Raw genomic sequence first — 18,743 nt, forward strand, 5'->3', positions numbered from 1 at the left:
TAGCCCACTCTACTTCCGGAGCATGTGGCATTCAGAACCCTGCTAATGATACACTTGGGAGGAGAAACACGAAGTCTCAAGTGGAATAACTAAGCTATGAGAAAATGGAACTGGGACAGGGTTGGAAAGAGAAAAATTATGATCCCCCAACAGTGCCAGGCTTATGGGGCAAGTTGTTCAATACACAGGAAAATCCTTCTACCTGCTTCTCAGGGTTATAAGTTCTACATTGAAATAAAAATTTCCTATAATGTAGAATTCACTTAAAACAGGTTAATACCTTTTTAGTAAAATTTGCATACTCCTGTTAACCATTTCTTTTTTTAACCATTTCTTTTTTAAAACACCCCAAGACAAGTTTCCTCCTAGCTCCCCTAATACCACTTTCATGTGGACTCACCAATGTCCCCTAGCCTCTCCTCTAACACTCTCCCTTGATGGAAAGATTTAGAATTAATTTCCATCCTGTCCTAACATATCCATAAGAGGATTCGAGGAACGGCACAGAAACCCTCATGGTATGGATCAGGCACCTGGGCACACAAAGGTTCTGGAAGAATTCTGCTTACCTGTAAGTGGCTAGTCCACCAGCAAATACTTCTAGTCTGTGATGACATTTGCTTTCCTGTGCAATTCTGTAAGTTTGGGGGTTTGGGTAATTAATAAAGACCCTTTTTAAAATGAGTTACTTACACTTTTGACTGACTATATTATTCAGTGATAATTTAAATTTAACTGGAAATATTAATGTCTTCATATTAAACTGTTACTAATCTATCAATGCCTCTGTTATTAAATATCACCATGGTACTGGGTACTTGGTATAAAACTATCCTCTAAATCAAAAATAACTTGCTAACACTGCCCCTGGAGTGAAGAATGCTGAGATCCCAGCATGGGAATCAACTGTATGGCTTTGGAGCAGGTTGATCTTTAAGAGCAAAACATAGCAGTATCTATACCTTCTACATAGCAATTATATCACCTTAATTAATTCTAAATTATAATGGATTAGGAATTCATTGACATATTTAGGGCTCATTAAATTTCATACTTTTAAATAGGAATAGCTGTGATTACTGGGTTTTAGTCCTTTATGTATATTTCTACCATAGCACTTGTAACAATTTATTGTACTTATTTATATACATATCTGACTTTACCACTAGAACATGATACTCCAACATAAAGCCCATATCTTATTCATTATTGTGCATGTCTGAAATATAGCAGACATTATTTTAAAAAATGTTGCTTTACTAAATGAATGTAGACCCAAAGTTTACTGACAGACAAACTGAATTTAATATCTGCTCTAATATGTGCTATAAGAATCAAAATAATGACAAAGAAAGTACACTATCCACTAAATAAATGCCAGAACAATATGATTTCTCTAATGTATAGGTAACAATGTCAATTGAATCAGTTTAAACAATTAATGGTTTATTTTTAGGCCTGGCGGTAATCAATAATCAAGGTGAAAAGAGACAGGCTGTTTTTTTCCTATTAGATTTTAAAAATTCATCACTTCAAGATTCTAGCTGTGGTGTCCAAAACTCTTTAAGAGTCTGCATCACATATTCCCTTCAAGGTTAAAATTAAAAGTCAAATTACACATAAAGTTAGTACCAGAACAACACGTTCGTTTCATACAATTAAAAGGATTTAAAATATTACAGTCCCACTCACTAAACAGCCCTCCCAAGTATCAAATACTGAAGATATAAGTATGTATACATACCATATACATATATAAAGCCTGTACTATGGTGTTATTCCTGTACTTTAACACATGTGTACAGGACACTGTGCTAAGGACTATAGGGGATTTAAAAGGAACTATCTATTTGAAAAGGCAAAGGAGCCTTTGTAGTAACTGAATTTTACAATAATATTTTGACAATGTTTGAAGACAAGGGATGTCCAATATCAAATGGACCACATGGCCATAAGGCCACAGTTCAGAGAGGAGGACAAGACATGTCCAATGTCAAGTGGACCACAAGGCTATCAGGGCCACGGTTCAGAGAGGAGGACAAGACATGTCCAATGTCAAGTGGACCACAAGGCTATCAGGGCCACGGTTCAGAGGAGAGAAAGCACCTGCAGCTCGAGTATGGAGAGGTTTTAGGGAGGACACGGGCCTGGGCTGAAGCTCCCCTGAAGAATGAGTAGACTGAACTATAAGGATAAGCTGGGGACAGTGAATTACAGTCAGATGGAACAACCCAAGCATCTCTAACTTACTTGGCAGGTAAAAAAGTCAAAATGCATTTTCTAACGACCCGACCCAGAGCTTAGAAAGGAACGGGGAAGGAAGGAACGGGGGAGGTGGCACAAACTTAGCATCAAAAGGGTTTGGTAACTAATTAGATAGGGGTCAAAGACACGGGAACAAAACAGTCTTATCTTCAGGAAAGTGTTCCTTTTAAAGGGATTGTAATCCATTAGCGGAGTGTTCTGTTACCCGGTTCTTCCCACGTGTAATTCTATACCTCCTCTCCATTCATTCTCAATTTCACTGCTGGTTCTTTATTCCCAGGCACATATGCTTTATGGAAAAGAGGATAACAACAAAGGCAATAAAGGGAATAAAAGCTCCAGTTCTGTCTTAAAGGATGGTCTTCCCATGGACTGTAATTCCTGGCTATACACAACTGTTCGAAACTACTCTGAGTTACTGTCTGTAGAAGAAACACTTTATTCAGAGTCACCTGGTGTCTGGTCTATATTCCACATCTGTTTCTTCCCCACTCTTACAATTTTTAATACAATAAAATGTATTAGATAGTCTCCTCCTTACAAAATCAATTTATAGATCTTAGACTTAGACTTGACTTTACTGTGTATATCATATTTAACTGAAAAAATTAAATATTACTTGGAGTAACACACGGACAAGAGCAATAAAATGTAGAATAATCTGACCAAGGAAATATATTCCTGAAAGATCGCATGTGAAAAGCCTTCTGGGATCATCATATGAAAAAAAATTACTACAAATATTAAACTCAGAAAATATAATTCTTTATTCATTTCATCTGAGGTTGGCTTAGTTCACAAAACAATAAGAAGCCAGCCAATGGATGACACAGAAACCAGAGCTGCAACCAGGACAGAAACAGGCTCCTACCCTGTCCCCACCAATGTTAGACGGAGCATGTGGGTCCCCGCTATTTCTAGCACCATGTCCGGACCTGGGTGCCCAGGCCTCTTCAGATGTGCCCAGGTGCAGTCCTGGAGGGAGTACAGCGCTCCTGTGTCCCAATCTCTGGAGGTAAGCAATTAGATGAGGCAGAACTGAAATAGTGTATGACTCCCTTGTTTATTTAATAGATAAAATATTAACTAAATGTCCTTTATGATGATGTCAGTAGCACTATTGAGAATTACAAGTGGAATCACATTTTTTCCATATGTAATTGTGTGTGTTTTTAAAGTATGTGAGCAACATAAAACTGGTGAAATCTGAGTAAGCTCTGTGGACAGTACCGATGTCAATTTTCTGCTCTGATACTGTACTATAGTTATACAAGATATTACTTCATATTATACAGAATGAAGGGACCTACCTGGATACTCTTTTTCGTAACTTCCTATTAATCGATAATTATTTCAAAATTAAAAACAAATAAAAAATTTTAAAAATCCTCTGAATATTTCACAAGATGGATATGAGTTATTTCAGGCAAAATTAAAAACACCTATAAAATTCCTCAAAAACAAATTTTAAAAAAATTATTTTCTCATTAGTCAAAGAGTAACAAAAGTATTAAATTTGTGGGGGTGTTTGTGACTCCCAAAATTATTTTTAGAACAAATACATGTAATATACCAACAGCATTGCTCCTTCTTATAGATTCGACAATACCCACAGTGTCTATGCCATGTTAAAGACTCTTATTTGAATTGAGATGATTAGGTTTTCTGATCAAACAGTAAAGGAAAAGATAGGTAGCACTCTAATTATGTATCTAAACAGAATGTATATTTTTAAGTTATTTCTCTATCCAAAGTTTGAAGATAGCAAAATATAACCTAGCACTTATTGAGTAAGCCTAGCTAAGTTAAAGGTTTAATTTAAAAATATTAAATTACTAATTTAAACCTTCAAGGCTCAATGCTGGATACAGTCTCCTCAAACTTCTAATTAAAGCTCAGAAACTCTAAACATTCTGTATTCGTTCCATACATGAGACTTAGGTAACACAAAGTCAAAAGCCTAAGACATCTTGAAATTTTCAAGTATTCTTTTAACGTGCACACACACACAAAACGGTCACAGTTAGTATATACAACTGAGTTTTCTGTTAATCAAATGTTTAGAAAGGCAATCCAATCTTTTCTAGTCAATATTCTTAAATGAATCATAAACCAAAATGTGATGCTACCATTAAAATTTCAATGTATTACTAGATTTTCCTCAATTTCAAAGTCAAGACTTACACTACTAATTCATGGAAGAAAAAACAGCAACTTTCCGCAGCATTACACACAAGGAACCTGTGACTCTGCATACAGTTATAGCATTCATCTTATTACTGCAACTAAAAAAACTTATTTTTTCTTGAAAATTTTAAAGGACTGATTTTAAAAAGTATTTCACTCTTAGCAAATACTCAAATTGTTAGCAGTGCAATTTTAGATTAAAGAGTTAATTCAAAATTAACTTTTTAATCTAAAATTGCAAAAACTCTACAGTCTAACCCAACTTAACCATGCTCACCCCTCCCTAATGTTCTTAGAACCCCCTGGACACAGTTTTAAAGTTGTTCAGCCCTTAACCAGCGTGTTGCTGAAACCTATCAAGATGGTAACAAAGAGAGCAGCAATATTTTTCATTTAATGGCTCCAACAGCTAGTAAACTTACAACTAAGTCTGGAAGTCAGTGGAAGTCAGATGTCACAAATGAGCCGCTCCTTTCCACGTCCAGGCCAGTACTTTAGGTGGCCAAGTTCCTCCTGCAAAATCTATGTGATCCCAGGAACTGATAATGGCAAACATGAACACTTTATATTTCATTTTCTCTGCCCAGCAGGAGTGAGACCCATTTAAAGCCATTTAAAGTTAAGTGCAACCACAGCACAGAGAACTTTGCAGCCAATTGCCAAGACATGAAAAAGCCAATTAAATAGCAGGGGTGTGAGGCACAGTTAGCATCATCCAGGAAAACTACTGCAGTTCAGGTAATGAAAGGACAAGGTACAGTGAATAACTCACCAACTAAGAACAATAAGAAAAACTAATGGCATTTAGGAGGGCAGAAGTAACACCTGATTTTAGAATACAGCAATTCAGAGGTACAATGAAAAAAACCTGAATTGTGATTCCTTCTTTAATAAAAGTTAAAATGCTGCTATCTCATAATACTTAAAGTTAGCAAGCAGTTAATAAATATGCAAAAGAGAGAACAAGACAGCCTACATGGAAAGAGGAAAAGTAATAGCAGCTCCTGTGTTTCAGAGCAGAAGTGCAAGCAGGCTCGTTTCAAGAACTGAATGAAGCTGGCAAGCGTGGATGATAAGCATTTTGACAAGTCTGACATATTAATCATAGGAGGGACTACTAACATTCACTTTGTGATTACACTTCCTCAGAATTGTGTTCATTCCACAGCACACAATCATTCCACAAAAAGAAAGAGAAACCTATAAATTCCGCACTTAAATAATGATTTATCTCAACCTTCTAGGGCAGCGGTTCTCAACCTGTAGGTCGTGACCCCTTTGGGGGTCGAACGACCCTTTCACAGGGGTTGCCTAAGACCATCGGAAAACACATATATAATTACATATTGTTTATAGTAGCAAAAGTACAGTTATGAAGCAGCATAACGAAAATAATTTTATGGTTGGGGGTCACCACATGAGGAACTGTATTAAAGGGTCATGGCATTAGGAAGGTTGAGAACCACTGTTCTAGGGTTTCATCCTATATAATAAAAGGCTAATATGCAAATCAACAGAACAGCAAAACGACTGGTTGCTATGTTGTGCCCTGACCACCAGGGGGCAGACGCTCAATGCAGGAGCTGCCCCCTGGTGGTCAGTGCACTCCCACAGGGGGAGCGCCGCTCAGCCAGAAGCCCTGAGCCAGGCTCACGGCTGGTAGCTTAGGCCTGCTTCCCACAGGGAGCGGGCCTAAACCGTTGGCTGGACATCCGCCAAGGGCTCCTGGACTGCGAGAGGGCGCAAGCCGGGCTCAGGGACCTTGCCCCCAACCAACTCAGTGCACGATGTCATACACTGGGCCTCTAGTAAAATAATAATCAGAAATAATCTGAAATAATTTCTTTCTCCCTTCAGAATAAAATACCAATGATAAGAAAAAAGCCCCATTATTTTACTTTCTATCCAGGAACAACATAATTCACCAACCATTGCTCAAAGTCATTCACAGAATTTTGCAATTTCTGGCAAGACAGCAATAGCTCAGATAGCAAATGCACTGTTCTCCTAAGCCAGGGGTGGGGAACCTTTTTCCTGCCAAGGGCCATTTGGATATTTATAACATCATTCACGGGCCATACAAAATTATCAACTTAAAAATTAGCCTGCTATATTTGGTAATCATGTAATTAACTCACCCCCAATGCCTTAGCAGAGCCAGACCAAATGATTTTGCAGGCCTTATACGGCCCTGAATTGTGATTCCTTCTTTAATAAAAGTTAGAATGCTGCTATTTCATAATACTTAAAGTTAGCAAACAGTTAATAAATATGCAAAAGAGAGAACAAGACAGCCTTGCGGGCCGGACGTCCCCTACTCCTGTCCTAAGCCGCATATTCAGTCCAAACTTTTGATCAGTTACTCAAAATTCTTTTCTATGGGCTAAACAAAGAACGAGATCAAGGTAAGAGTTTAATGTTTCACTTCAGGTTTTTGAAAGGATTATAAAAATTTTGCAAAAATTATGTTAAAGTTGTAAAAAATCTTAAGCACCTGGTTGTAGAATAAATACTAACTGTAGACAATCTGGAAAACACAAATTACGAAAGAGGAACTAAAAATAACTCATAATCCCAGCACCTTCATCAGTATAATTTTTAATGGTTACATGATATTTTGTTGTAAGGCTGTTCTATACTCAATGTGCGCATCCCCATTATTGGATACTGAATTTTCCGGGGTTTTGCTACTTTATAAATATTACAGTGCTAGACATCTCAGCGTATAAACCTGGTGTAGTCTAGGTTTTTAATCATTTCTAAAAGATAGAGTCCAAAGTGAAATTACTGGGCAATGCGATGGGTAGAAGCATCATCGTAGCACTGATAAAATATTGCCAAGTGACTTCCCGAAAAGGTTGTGCCAATTTAAACTTCTGCCATCTCTCCTGCCTTTGCCTCTTATCGTTTAAAAAAGTGTATTCACAAGTGCTGGTGAGGATGCGGAGAAAAAGGAGCCCTCGTGCACTGCTGGTGGGAATGCAGACTGGTGCAGCCACTGTGGAGAACAGTATGGAGTTTCCTCAAAAAACTAAAAATGGAACTTCCACTTGACCCAGTGATCCCACTCCTAGGAATATATCCCAAGGAACTAGAAGCACCAATCAGAAAGGATATATACACTCCTATGTTCATAGCAGCACGATTTACCATAGCTAAGATCTGGAAACAGCCTAAGTGCCCATCAGCAGATGAGTGAATTAAAAAACTGTGGTCCATCTACACAATGGAATACTATGCTGCTGTAAAAAAGAAAGAACTCTTACCCTTTGCAACAGAATGGATGGACCTGGAGAGCATTATGCTAAGTGAAATAAGCCAGTTGGAGAAAGATAAATATCACATGATCCCACTCATTTGTGGAATATAATGAACAACATAAAATGATTAACAAAATCAGATCTAGAGACAGAGAAGCATCGATCAGACTGTCAAACCTCAGAGGGAAGGTAGGGGAGGGTGGGGGTCAGGGGGAGAGATCAACCAAAGGACTTGTATGCGTGTATATAAGCCTAACCAATGGACACAGACAACAGGGAGGTGAGGGCATGAGTAGGGGGTGCAGTGGGGGGGGGGGGGCAATGGGGAGGATAACAACACATATATAATACCTTAATCAATAAAGAAAAAAAAAGTGACAATCCAAAAATGATTTTAGCTTTTAATTAGCGTTTTTTTATTAATGAAGATGAATAATTTACCCCTAACTCTTTACCAAGCATTTGTACTTAGACTTTTAAAGTTTAGGTCAGTGATGGCGTACCTTTTGAGCTCGGCATGTCAGCATTTTGAAAAACCCTAACTTAACTCTGGTGCCGTGTCACATATAGAAATTTTTTGATATTTGCAACCATAGTAAAACAAAGACTTATATTTTTGATATTTATTTTGTATCTTTAAATGCCATTTAACAAAGAAAAGTCAACCAAAAAAATGAGTTTATGTGTCACCTCTGACACGCGTGTCATAGGTTCGCCATCACTGGTGTAGGTGGTACTTTAACCATGCAGGGTTTTGGGTGGTTTGCTTTCTGTTTTGTATAAATGCCACAAATAGTTTTATATTTGATATTAACTTCGAATCCTTCAAACCTTTAGCCAGATTTTTATACTTCTAGCCCATTCCCTTCTCTCCCCCATGAAGGCAGCATGGAGTATGTAGCTGTGAGAACCTCCCACCCCCGTGTGCAGATGACCTGGGTTCTAGTACACCATTACCAGCCGAACGGCACACTTAATCCACTTGGCTTCACCTTCCTCTTAATGACTGATATAAATATTCTTTTTAGCTACAAATTCAATTCAGTTTCATTTTTCCTTTTCTTCAGTTCCTTCTGTGGTGACCCTAAGATTCTTAAGTTAACTGTCTTCAGAGATGCTGATTTAAAAAAAAAAAAACCTATTGGATGCTCATCTACATTAAAATTTGAAGATTTCAGTAGGCTAGCAGAGACAGAGAAATAAGAAAAAACAATGAGCAGCGTGTACAAAATTAGGGGGAACGTTTAAAGCAGCAGAAAGACATATTTAGAATGGCGTGATATATTTGGCAAAGGATGATATTCTTCCACAACCGGAGTCTCAATGCTTTGCGCAAAGAACAACTGTCAATGGCACTCAGGTCCTCTCCATTTGTCCAGGGATGCACCTCAGTGTGCCTTCCAATCTCTTGAAACTATGCAAAACTTCAAGTGAAATCTGGATTTTCTGGGGAAGAATAATCATGGCTTGCATGAGATTCTCAACAGGGTTCATTCTGCAAAAATATTTAGGAACCCCTAGACAAACAGCTCACGTCTTATCTACTGCTCTTCCTCCTTTAAGTGGTGCGGGCCATATTGCGACATTCTGTGCCCTCCTCTCCATTTCTGAGAATGTCAGCGACTGGTTTCCTTCAATGATATCAATAAAACCTTTGTACTATCCCCTTGGATGAAGGGGTGCTCACTTTCTACAGAGGGTAACTGACATGTAAAAATGGAGTTTGTAATGGAACCGGTGTTCACACAGAAACATTGTACCATTCAGAGGTACAATAAAAATCCCTGAGGAGCCTGGGTGGTGTGGCTCAATCACTGAGCTTCCATCTATGAACCAGGAGGTCACAGTTCAATTCCTGGTCAGGGCACAGGCCCGGGTGTGGGCTCGATTCCCAGTAGGAGGCGTGCAGGAGGCAGCCGATCAATGATTCTCTCATCATTGATGTTTCCATCTCTCTCTCCCTCTCTCCTCCTCTCTGAAATCAATAAAAAATATTTTAAAAAATACCTGAGTAGTGCTAGTTCTTTTTAAATAAAAACTGAAATCCTGCTGTCTAATAATACTTAGCGGTAGAGAACAGTAATAAGTAATCAAAAGGGAGACTGTGATAGACTATATGGAAACAGATTTGTCCATTGCAACCCATCCCATGACTACGAACACACTATACATAACCTGACCATTCCATACCAAAGGTGACCTAGGTAATGGGTAAAACATGGTTTTCTCCTAAGAACTAGTACCTTCCTTTGACTCAGGATAAAAGGACCTCGGCCTCCCAAAACACTACAGACTTCCTTCCCTTTTAGAGGGCTGTATGGGCTGGGGAGGGGACAGAGAGGTGACAGTGGAAATCAGAGCCTAGATCACCAAAGAAAGATAACTGTTTTTATTAAAGTTGTCCCCTCGAAATTACCCACGTGGGAGTCTAGGTAGAGAGAGTTCCCCAAGGGGCAGGGCCTCTTCCTCATGCCTGCTCTTCTGCTCGGGTGATAGAGTTCTGGGAGGTGCCTAGGACTGTCTCGAACTCCTGAGATGGAAGAGTGAGGTTTGGGGCGAGGGGAGCCTGTCCGCTCTGGCTCCCTGTGGACTGTGACAGGGTCAATGCCAGGCCAGGGGCAGGCAAGACTCTGCTCTGACCCAACAGTTCCCTGCTGACTGAATTGGGCTTGCAGGCTCCTCCGGCCTCCAGGTTGAGAAGGCGATCTCTGGGGAGCAGGCTGCAGGGACTCAGGCTGTGGGCACAGCTTCATCTATAGCATTTAAATATTCAGACCAGTGGTTCTCAACCCAGGGACAATTCTGTACCCCAGGAACATCTGGCAATGTCTGGAGATAGTTCTGTTGTCACGACTTTGGGGGACAGGGAGGATTACTACCAGCCTTAGTGGCAGAGGCCAGAGATGCTGTTAAACAGCCTGCACTGCACAGGACAGCCCCCCGCAATACAAAGGACAGGCCCTCACCTCCCAAACAAAAGTACTCAGTCCAAGACTTCCCTCGTGCAAAGACTGAGAAAACCCGACTTACACTGTGATCTGCAGCCTCCATTTGCATGCCTGTCTCAAGCCTTGCAAATATGAACAGGCACACCTGCTAAGAACCTAACCATAATTATAAAAATGTTAAAACACTGTTTTTACGGGGGGGGGGGGGGGGGAGTTATTTCAGGTTATGGTATCCAAAGAATAACTTCTCTGACTCCAGTTAAGATTCAATCAATCATTCATTCAATATTTATCAAGCACCAATTATGCAATTAGGCACAGTGCTTAGCAAAAGGGACGGTGTTAAAAGAAACTGACAGTATCTGATGACTGTAGATTCATTTCCTATCTGGCTCAGAGCAGTCTGACTTTGAAGTCAGACCCATCTAGTTCCAATCCCAGCTCTATCACTGTCATTAGACATGTCACTTCCCTTCCCTGAACTTCAATCTCTCCATTTCTCCAGGAGGTCAAACAGGGCCTCTCTCAAAGTGGGAGGTACTTTTAAAAAAGATAATTCATGCAAAGCACAACATACACTGCCTGGCACACAATCAGTACTAAGTCATTAATTCAACAGCAAATTTTAAGTTTTATAAGCTGGAAACTGCTAGTATGCTTATAAAATAGGTAGCCCCTTTAACTGTGACTATGACAACATAAACCCAACATTAGTCAAGTTCATTGCATGGCATATAAATTCCTTCCAATTCTGGCTCCCATCTCCATCTCCAGACTTATCTCCCACCATCCACATCATCGGAAATGCAGCCCTCGGTTCCCATAAGTGGGGACACACTAAGAGATGAGATCTGATGGTAACCAAAGCAGTGTTAAGCCAAAGGTCACTGTGAGAAAGAAATTCTTCAGCTGTCACTCTGCAGCACACACAGAGAGTGGGCGGGAGGGTGGGAGAGGGAGAGGCGATGAACAAACACAGAAGGCTCCACGCACGCCAGTAATCTGTGCTCCTCGTGGTTAGGGGTTACGGGGCCCAGACATGTGACCTCAGTCAAGTTACTGAAACTTACTGAGGCTCAGTCTCCTGATAAGCAAAATAAAATAAAATGAATGAGTTGCCGAAGCCGGTTTGGCTCAGTGGATAGAGTGTCGGCCTGGGGACTGAAGGGTCCCGGGTTCGATTCCGGTCGGGGGCATGTACCTGGGTTGCGGGCATATCCCCAGTGGGAGATGTGCGGGAGGCAGCTGATCGATGTTTCTCTCTCATCGATGTTTCTAACTATCTCTCTCCCTTCCTCTCTGTGAAGAATCAATAAAATATATTAAAAAAAAAATGAATGAGTTAATAAGCTTTAACATTTCTCCCACTCAAATTCTGATTCAGGCTTGGAAAATCTTTAAGATTAAAATGTTTCCTAATGATCCTTTGAAAGGGGGAGGATGAAATAAAAGGTTTTAGAGAAATGATGTGTCAAATTAAGGTCTGAGAAGATGGCTTAGTGGAATAGTCTTGAAATCTGTGCTTAGTGACTGTTCATTGTTCTTGTGTCACAGCAGCTTCTGTCAGACATCCATCCTTGCAGGGAGTTCTTTCTGAAGAAGAATCTATAGCAGCGGTCGCCAACCTTTCAGACCTCACAGACCACCAGTGGTCTGTGGACCACCAGTTGGCGACTGCTGGTCTATAGCTCCCCCAACTAACCACAATCATGCTCCTGTTAACATTCACGAGCTATGCAAGTGCTTAGCCTTCAAGGGTATTCCATGCTCCCTTGGATTCTACTCATCACTGAGAGCATCGATATTCAACACAAGTAACCGAAGAGCAAGAGCAGAATAATTCTCTGACTTGGAGCAAATGTCACTTTCAGAATTATAGCCTGGGAGACCCTAATAATCATCTCCAACACCTTCACTTTACATAAAAGCATCACCTTTATTTCACTAAACCCTGAAGGATGAGCTGGTTAGATTTGTAAGAGAGGCTCTTAACTCCTTTTGGCAAAAGTTAGCTTATTTGGAGAGCGTTTTCTTCCTAAAAGCATCCCTAAAGAAAGGAATAATTTTACTACTTCTGCTTATGCACTTAACATGCTTGAAATTCATCCTACACACAGAATTCCTTACCAGTGCTACTGTCCACTGCACTATCCCAGCAATTTGGGAGGTGCTGGCCACAAAAAGAAAAGGCAAGATGAACACTACTGACTTCACAGGGGTGCCAGCAATTGGGACCACACTCTTGTGCAATTACAGCTGTACCATAATAAATATTAACAATAACAATGATAAATAACAAACATTTTACTTGTCTTCCAGTCAGATCACGGAATCTGCATTCCAACTGTGCGAAGTACAGCAGGGCCCATCCTGCATTGCAAATCACACATTTTAAAAGAAGCGTGTTTCCCATATCCGCTCCATGAAGCGACACAGCCTTAGAACATAATAACCGGCACCGTGTTGACTTTCACAGGATTCTCACGGTGCCCTTTCACCAGGAAATCCCACGGGAAGCCTTCACTTTCCAGAGCAGAAGCGTTCACCCTCTTCCTTTCGCTCACCTCAAATATTCACTGAATAACACGAACTCAGAAATAATAAAGTGACAACAACGATGACAGTAACCCTCCAATCCAGAGGAATAAAAATACAAAACCCAAGAACAAGAGTTAAGGCCACACAGGGCTGTATTAAGAAAACAAAAGCCACCTTACCCCACACACCTGTGAGGAGTTACAGTAACCTTTGTATCAACATGATTTGAAGGCTTGCCACAGAATCACATCAACCTTCTAGTGTCAGGAAATACCTCCTCTTTACCCGCCACTAGACAAAACGTGCATCTGAGGCTGACCTGGAAATCCAGTGTCCCCTATGTCCACCCAAATACGGGCAGTCAGGGCTTACAGAGCTAAGAAACACGAGCCGACAAGCCCCGGAAGATTCTGCAGGGCAGAGCACTCACTCCAAGGAGCCGACTCCAACCGTCCTCATGCCTCCGCCCCACCCAGACCAGACCGGGCCACTGAGTCTCCATTCCCTGGGTCGTTTTAAAATGGGTCGCGGGTAGTACCGTGCAGATGCCTCCACCATTCCGTGATTCTCACACTTTACGGTCTCTCCCCGTAGATCCCGGGGCCCAAACTCGGGAATCTTATTCTTCAAAGTGTCAGGTGAGGAGCCCTACACCCAACGGCGTGTTTGTGTAATGACCTCCAGGTGAACCGCAGCAGGTGGACCAGCAGCCACGATTTGGGGCATCTGACCCTAACAGGCTCCCCCAAAGCACACCTACTTCAACCCCCCGACGTGTTGCGGGGCAGGACCCTGGGCCCATGCATCCCACCAGGCGACGCCTGGACCCCAAGGAGGTGGGAAGGCGCCGGCGATGGGGCCGCCGTCACCTCCATTGGCCCATCAAGTTGCACTTGGCTCGGGAGGGGGCTGGGGAAAGAGCTTAGCCCTGGACGTCCCGAGGTCTCGGTGACCACGCGTTCTGCCACTTAGTAGCCCGGCGTCCTGAACGCTCGGCCTCAGTTTCCCCATCTGTGCAACGGGCTCGCGCCACCCCCCGGAAGCCGAACCCGAAGCGAAACTAACTGGGCAGGTGGCGGGCACTTCCTGGCTCTCCCCGCCCCGCCCCGCTGCCCGGTCCCCGAGGAGGGCGCGCCCCGCGGGCCGCAGCCTTTCCGCCCCCGCCCGGCTCAACCCCGGCCCCGGCCCCGGCCCCGGCCGGCCACTCACGGGTAGGCATGGTGACCCGAGCCGCGCTCGCCGGCGCTCGCTCCCAGGCTCAGCGGGGCCGCGCAGGTCACGCCGTTGGCACCATGACGCGCCGACGCCGAGCCGCGGGGGCCGGGACGAGGCGGAGGGCGGGGGGCGGAGGGCACGGACGCCAACCCCGCGGCTCACGCAGCGATGCCGGCCGCAGCTGCCAGGGCCGGCCCAGCTCCACGCCGGACGACGCGTTGGGCGTCCGCACGGCCTGACGTCAGCACGTCGCCGACGCCCAGGCCCCGCCCCCACCGGTCGCCGAGCTCCGCCCACAAGCGATCACTCCGCCTCGGGTGCGGGCAGCGCGGAGGGGCCGGAGCCCGGCACGTGGGGAGGGCAGCGCACGGAACCACCTGGCGCTTCGTTTATTGCCAAACTAGAGGTTTGAGTAATGTTCGTTTCCACGAATCCTTATTCGAGGGGCATTAGCAATACTGTTTCTTAGTTTAAGATGTTTGTGAGGAAAAGCGTGGTTGCTGTCGATGCCGGTGCATGCATACCTACCCACCTAGCTACTGTGGCTTTTTCTCTTAGGAACTGCTGGACTTGCCCTGCCTTCTGTAGTCTTTTGAGACGCGCTGAGGTCGTTTAGGGTGATGGCGGCGCATTTTTGGAGAGCACTGGAAAGGCCATTTCCTCCTGCCCTACTGGGGACTTTCAGAGAGATTTTTACGCCTCGGGAGTCATCCTCCAGTGAGGCCGGCAGTCCACTGGCGGAGCCATTCTTCTTGACACTCCGAGTGTCATTAATAACGGATGCATCTAAGTCACCCGGCTAAGCGGCACTGGGAGCCCAGGCATTCAGCAATGCCCTGCACTTCGCCAGGCACTGGGGGCTGGGGGCAGCCTGCGCCCAGAAGTAGGAGGAAGCCACAGAGGCCTGACACTTTCTCAAAGCGCTTCAGGACCCTTTGGTGCCTGAATCACCTGGGAACCTGTTTAAAGCAGATTTCTAAGCTTGGAGCTCACCCTACTGAATCCCACTGGAGGATGATTCCAATGCATGTTTAACTCGAAGAACCTTTGTCCTAGGAGGTGGTGCCCACATTCTGGTTAAGAAATGATCCTGTGCAGCATGGAGAGAAGAGAAGATAAAGAAGGAAGGCCTGGCTGGGGAGCTCAGTTGGTCAGAGCGTCCTCCCCGATAAGCCAAGATTGTGGCTGTGGATCCCAGGTCAGGACACATGTAGGAACCAACCAATGAATGCATAAATCCTAGTAAGTGGAACAACAATTCTCTCTCTCTCCCAAATCAAAAATTAAAAAAGAAAGCACCAGGAGCGTGGGGGACATTCACCTTGAATTCCTGGGAAGGAAGCAGAATTTGAATTAGCAGGGACTTGGCCCGTCCATCAAGAGGCTGGAGGAGGGGGAGGCACGTCAGAGTGAGTCACAGAAGCCGGTCCCAGGGGAGAGTCTTGATAATGGCAAAGGCCAAACTACAAAGTACTTGGCCAACACTTCTCCCCCCACACACTTGCATGTGTTCATTATCTATGAAGTCTTTACCGCTCCCAGGTTTCCCCCCACGACGTTCACAGCGTCCCCATTTGCCTCCACTGGAGCACTTTTCCATTTGAACCCTAATTAAACTGTGCTAAGTGTGTTGGCATTCTACCACTGGACTGCAAACTTTTCAGAACATGGCAAAAACCCATGTTCTGTTCAGATTTATGTATTTCTCCCTGGCCCACAGCAAGGGGCTAACACATATTAACACATTGCGGACGGATCACGAGAATTCTCGCTTCATATTACACAGTGTTTTACAAAGTGTCATGCTTTAAAAAGATATTAGCTTGTAAGGACAGGTAATAAATAACTTTAAAATGCAATGGGTATTTCATTTTAAAGCGCGCCTTTAACATTTATGTAAAACGTTTTTTTGTACTCATTCAATAGAAACTTACCTGGCCCCTGGGTAAAGCTAGCAATAAAACTACTGGTCCGCAATGTGTTAATTTAATAACTATATAAATATAAGTGCATATCCATTCAATGAATAGGAAAATAAAACAGCTAAAATAGAAATAGTTAACGACTTTACAAACAAGCTTGGAATTTGTCCTTGAAGAGGCCATTCTAGGTTCGGTATCCAGACAGTTGTGTATCTAGCATTACATCACCAGAGGCAGGGCTCCACAGAGCAGACAGTGTGGGAGGAAGGCCTCAACACTTACACAGAGGGGAGGTGCCCAGCCTTGGTGGTGGCTGCAGAAAGGGAAGAGATGAATTTTACTGCAGAAGAATCCCTGAGATTTGTTGGCTGCTACTTGGGAGCAAAAGCGAGGCATCTGTTGGTTGTGTAACTCCAGGGTTGGCATAAGGAAACCCAGGGGTGCTGGGAGAACCGCAGACAGGGTGCGAGGAACCCTGCTTTAGGGAGAGGGCATGACGAGAGGATGTGAGCTTCTCTTTGATATATTAAGCATCCAAGGTTAGACATTCCAGTGACTAGGGCTGGGCACACACACCAGACTGAAGGCAGGCAGAGAAATCTCAAGGTAGGAGATTTGGGAGCCTTTGGCTCAGGGACAGAGGCTGGAGCCAGGAGTCAGAGGAAGCCAGGGAGGGAGGGTGTTGGAGCTAAAGAGATGGTCAGAAATAGAGGAGATCCAGAGGGCACAGTGCCCAGAAGCCAAGGGCGGATATGTCATTAGTCAAAGAAGACACAAATCCCAGAGGCCATGATACAGTCCCGCCCATAATGGATTTGGTTCTTCTTATTTTTTTTTTTTAATCCCCTTGGTCTCTTGCTTTTGTGTTGTTGCCAGAAATAAACATCAGCAGCCAAAGATGGTGAGGAAGGACTGCTGAAAAGCAGGAATGATACCATCATGATTGTTGGGTCATCCATACCGCACTTAAGTGTTTTTCCAGTCTGGACACATAGGCTATGGGTAACACTGTTGCTATACAGACTGCCTTGATCCAAATCCTCTGATTAAGTCCTGCCTGTGGGTCTCTCCAACCCCGACCCCTCCAGTTCCTGAGAGGACTGTTTCAGCACCTTGGTTAGTGCTTGATCTGAGAGTTTGCCTCTCCTGGACTGCTTCTTCCTCTCTGGCAAACACATCCGCTCTGTCCAGTGCTCCTCACTTGAGGCTTACCGGGAACTGCTGGGAACTGGGCTTTCTCCATCTCCATAAGTCCTCACTGCCCGGCCCTTGTCCTTGCATAGTGTGTGTGGCCACACCGATATGGGGCACCCGGTCCCTTCTCCAGAAAGGCCGCCTGCCTGAAAATATCGATTAAAACGACATTAGATCATTGTCAACATCCTATTAGAGCATTAGCTTTTAGCCCAAATTGCCCCAAATAGCTCTGCTTCCCGTTCAGTCCAGTATTTGTTCCAATTTTTAAATCAGGCACTGAGGCGATTCACTCATAATTAGCACGGAATTTACTGTTCAAAGGTAACTGCCAGCAAATGTACAGTTGATAGGAAATAACTGTAAGAATATTTGCTTCTCCCAAAAGTGTATTCCCCAAAGGTCATAATGATGCTATTTGATGCTCTGGCTGCTTAGTTTTCTTCCTCCCTAAAGATATCAGTAACATGCCCTTTTTGTTTCATTACCTTCTATTTTATTTCTGCCATTGCTTAATAGTGACTCGGGGCTTTCCAGTTCTCATGAGGCATAAAAAGCAGACTTTGGACTTAGAAAAGCTGAGTTTGAATCCTGCTTTCCCCCTGACCTGGCCTTTTGACAATCTTTGACCTCTCTGAACTCAAGTCTCCTCAATTTCAAAGTCAAGAGCCATTCCCTTGTGTTGTGATGTCCTCTGAGTCTGCGCAAGGCAGTCGTTCTCAAACCGGACTGGCCTTTGGAATCACCAGGGCAGCTTTAAAAAAACACCAGGACCCCACTCCCAAGATCCCGAAGTGCTTGGTTGCAGCATGGCCTGGGCTTGGACTTGGTTTCAAAGCTCCTCAGGTGGGTCTGTGTGCAGCCAAAGTCAACGTCACTGCTTCAGGGAAGAACTGAAGTAAGAAGAGGCTCCAGTTCAGTCTCATGAGCTCATTTCTGCTGCCAGCGGAGCTCATGTGTTTCTGCAGCACTGCACTCCGAATTAGAATCATCTCTTCCACTCACGTGCCGGCCAAAGGAGCTGGAAACACTTATTTAAAAAAAAAATTAAAAGGCTAAGCCTCTCATCCAAAAGGTCACTGCCCAGCCCTTTCTGCGCCAACGGGGACGCTGTGCCAGGCACACATTCCTTCTCTTCCTGGGAGCCAATGTCACAGGCATGAGAGGAAGGGAGAGGGAGAGAGGAATAGAAACATCAGTGATGAGAGAGCATC

General features: G+C 43.7%; 1 protein-coding gene across 2 annotated transcripts in view; it reads right to left on the reverse strand.

Moving 5' to 3' along the window:
- Nucleotides 1-14,629, reverse strand: part of EFR3A (EFR3 homolog A) — a 69,781-nt gene extending 55,152 nt beyond the window's left edge. Inside the window, exon 1 of one of the 2 annotated variants that reach the window (XM_036337633.1) lies at nt 14,408-14,629. In XM_036337633.1, the coding sequence (XP_036193526.1) occupies nt 14,408-14,417 (10 nt within the window). In that variant the 5' untranslated portion in view covers nt 14,418-14,629. Of the gene's footprint in view, nt 1-4,874; nt 4,894-14,407 lie in introns of those variants that run through there. The other variant, XM_036337634.1, reaches the window with a different exon arrangement.
- Nucleotides 14,630-18,743: the final 4,114 nt, after the last annotated feature.

This window comes from Myotis myotis, unplaced genomic scaffold, assembly GCF_014108235.1.
Source record: "Myotis myotis isolate mMyoMyo1 unplaced genomic scaffold, mMyoMyo1.p scaffold_m19_p_16, whole genome shotgun sequence".
In the NCBI taxonomy this organism is placed as follows: domain Eukaryota; kingdom Metazoa; phylum Chordata; class Mammalia; order Chiroptera; family Vespertilionidae; genus Myotis; species Myotis myotis.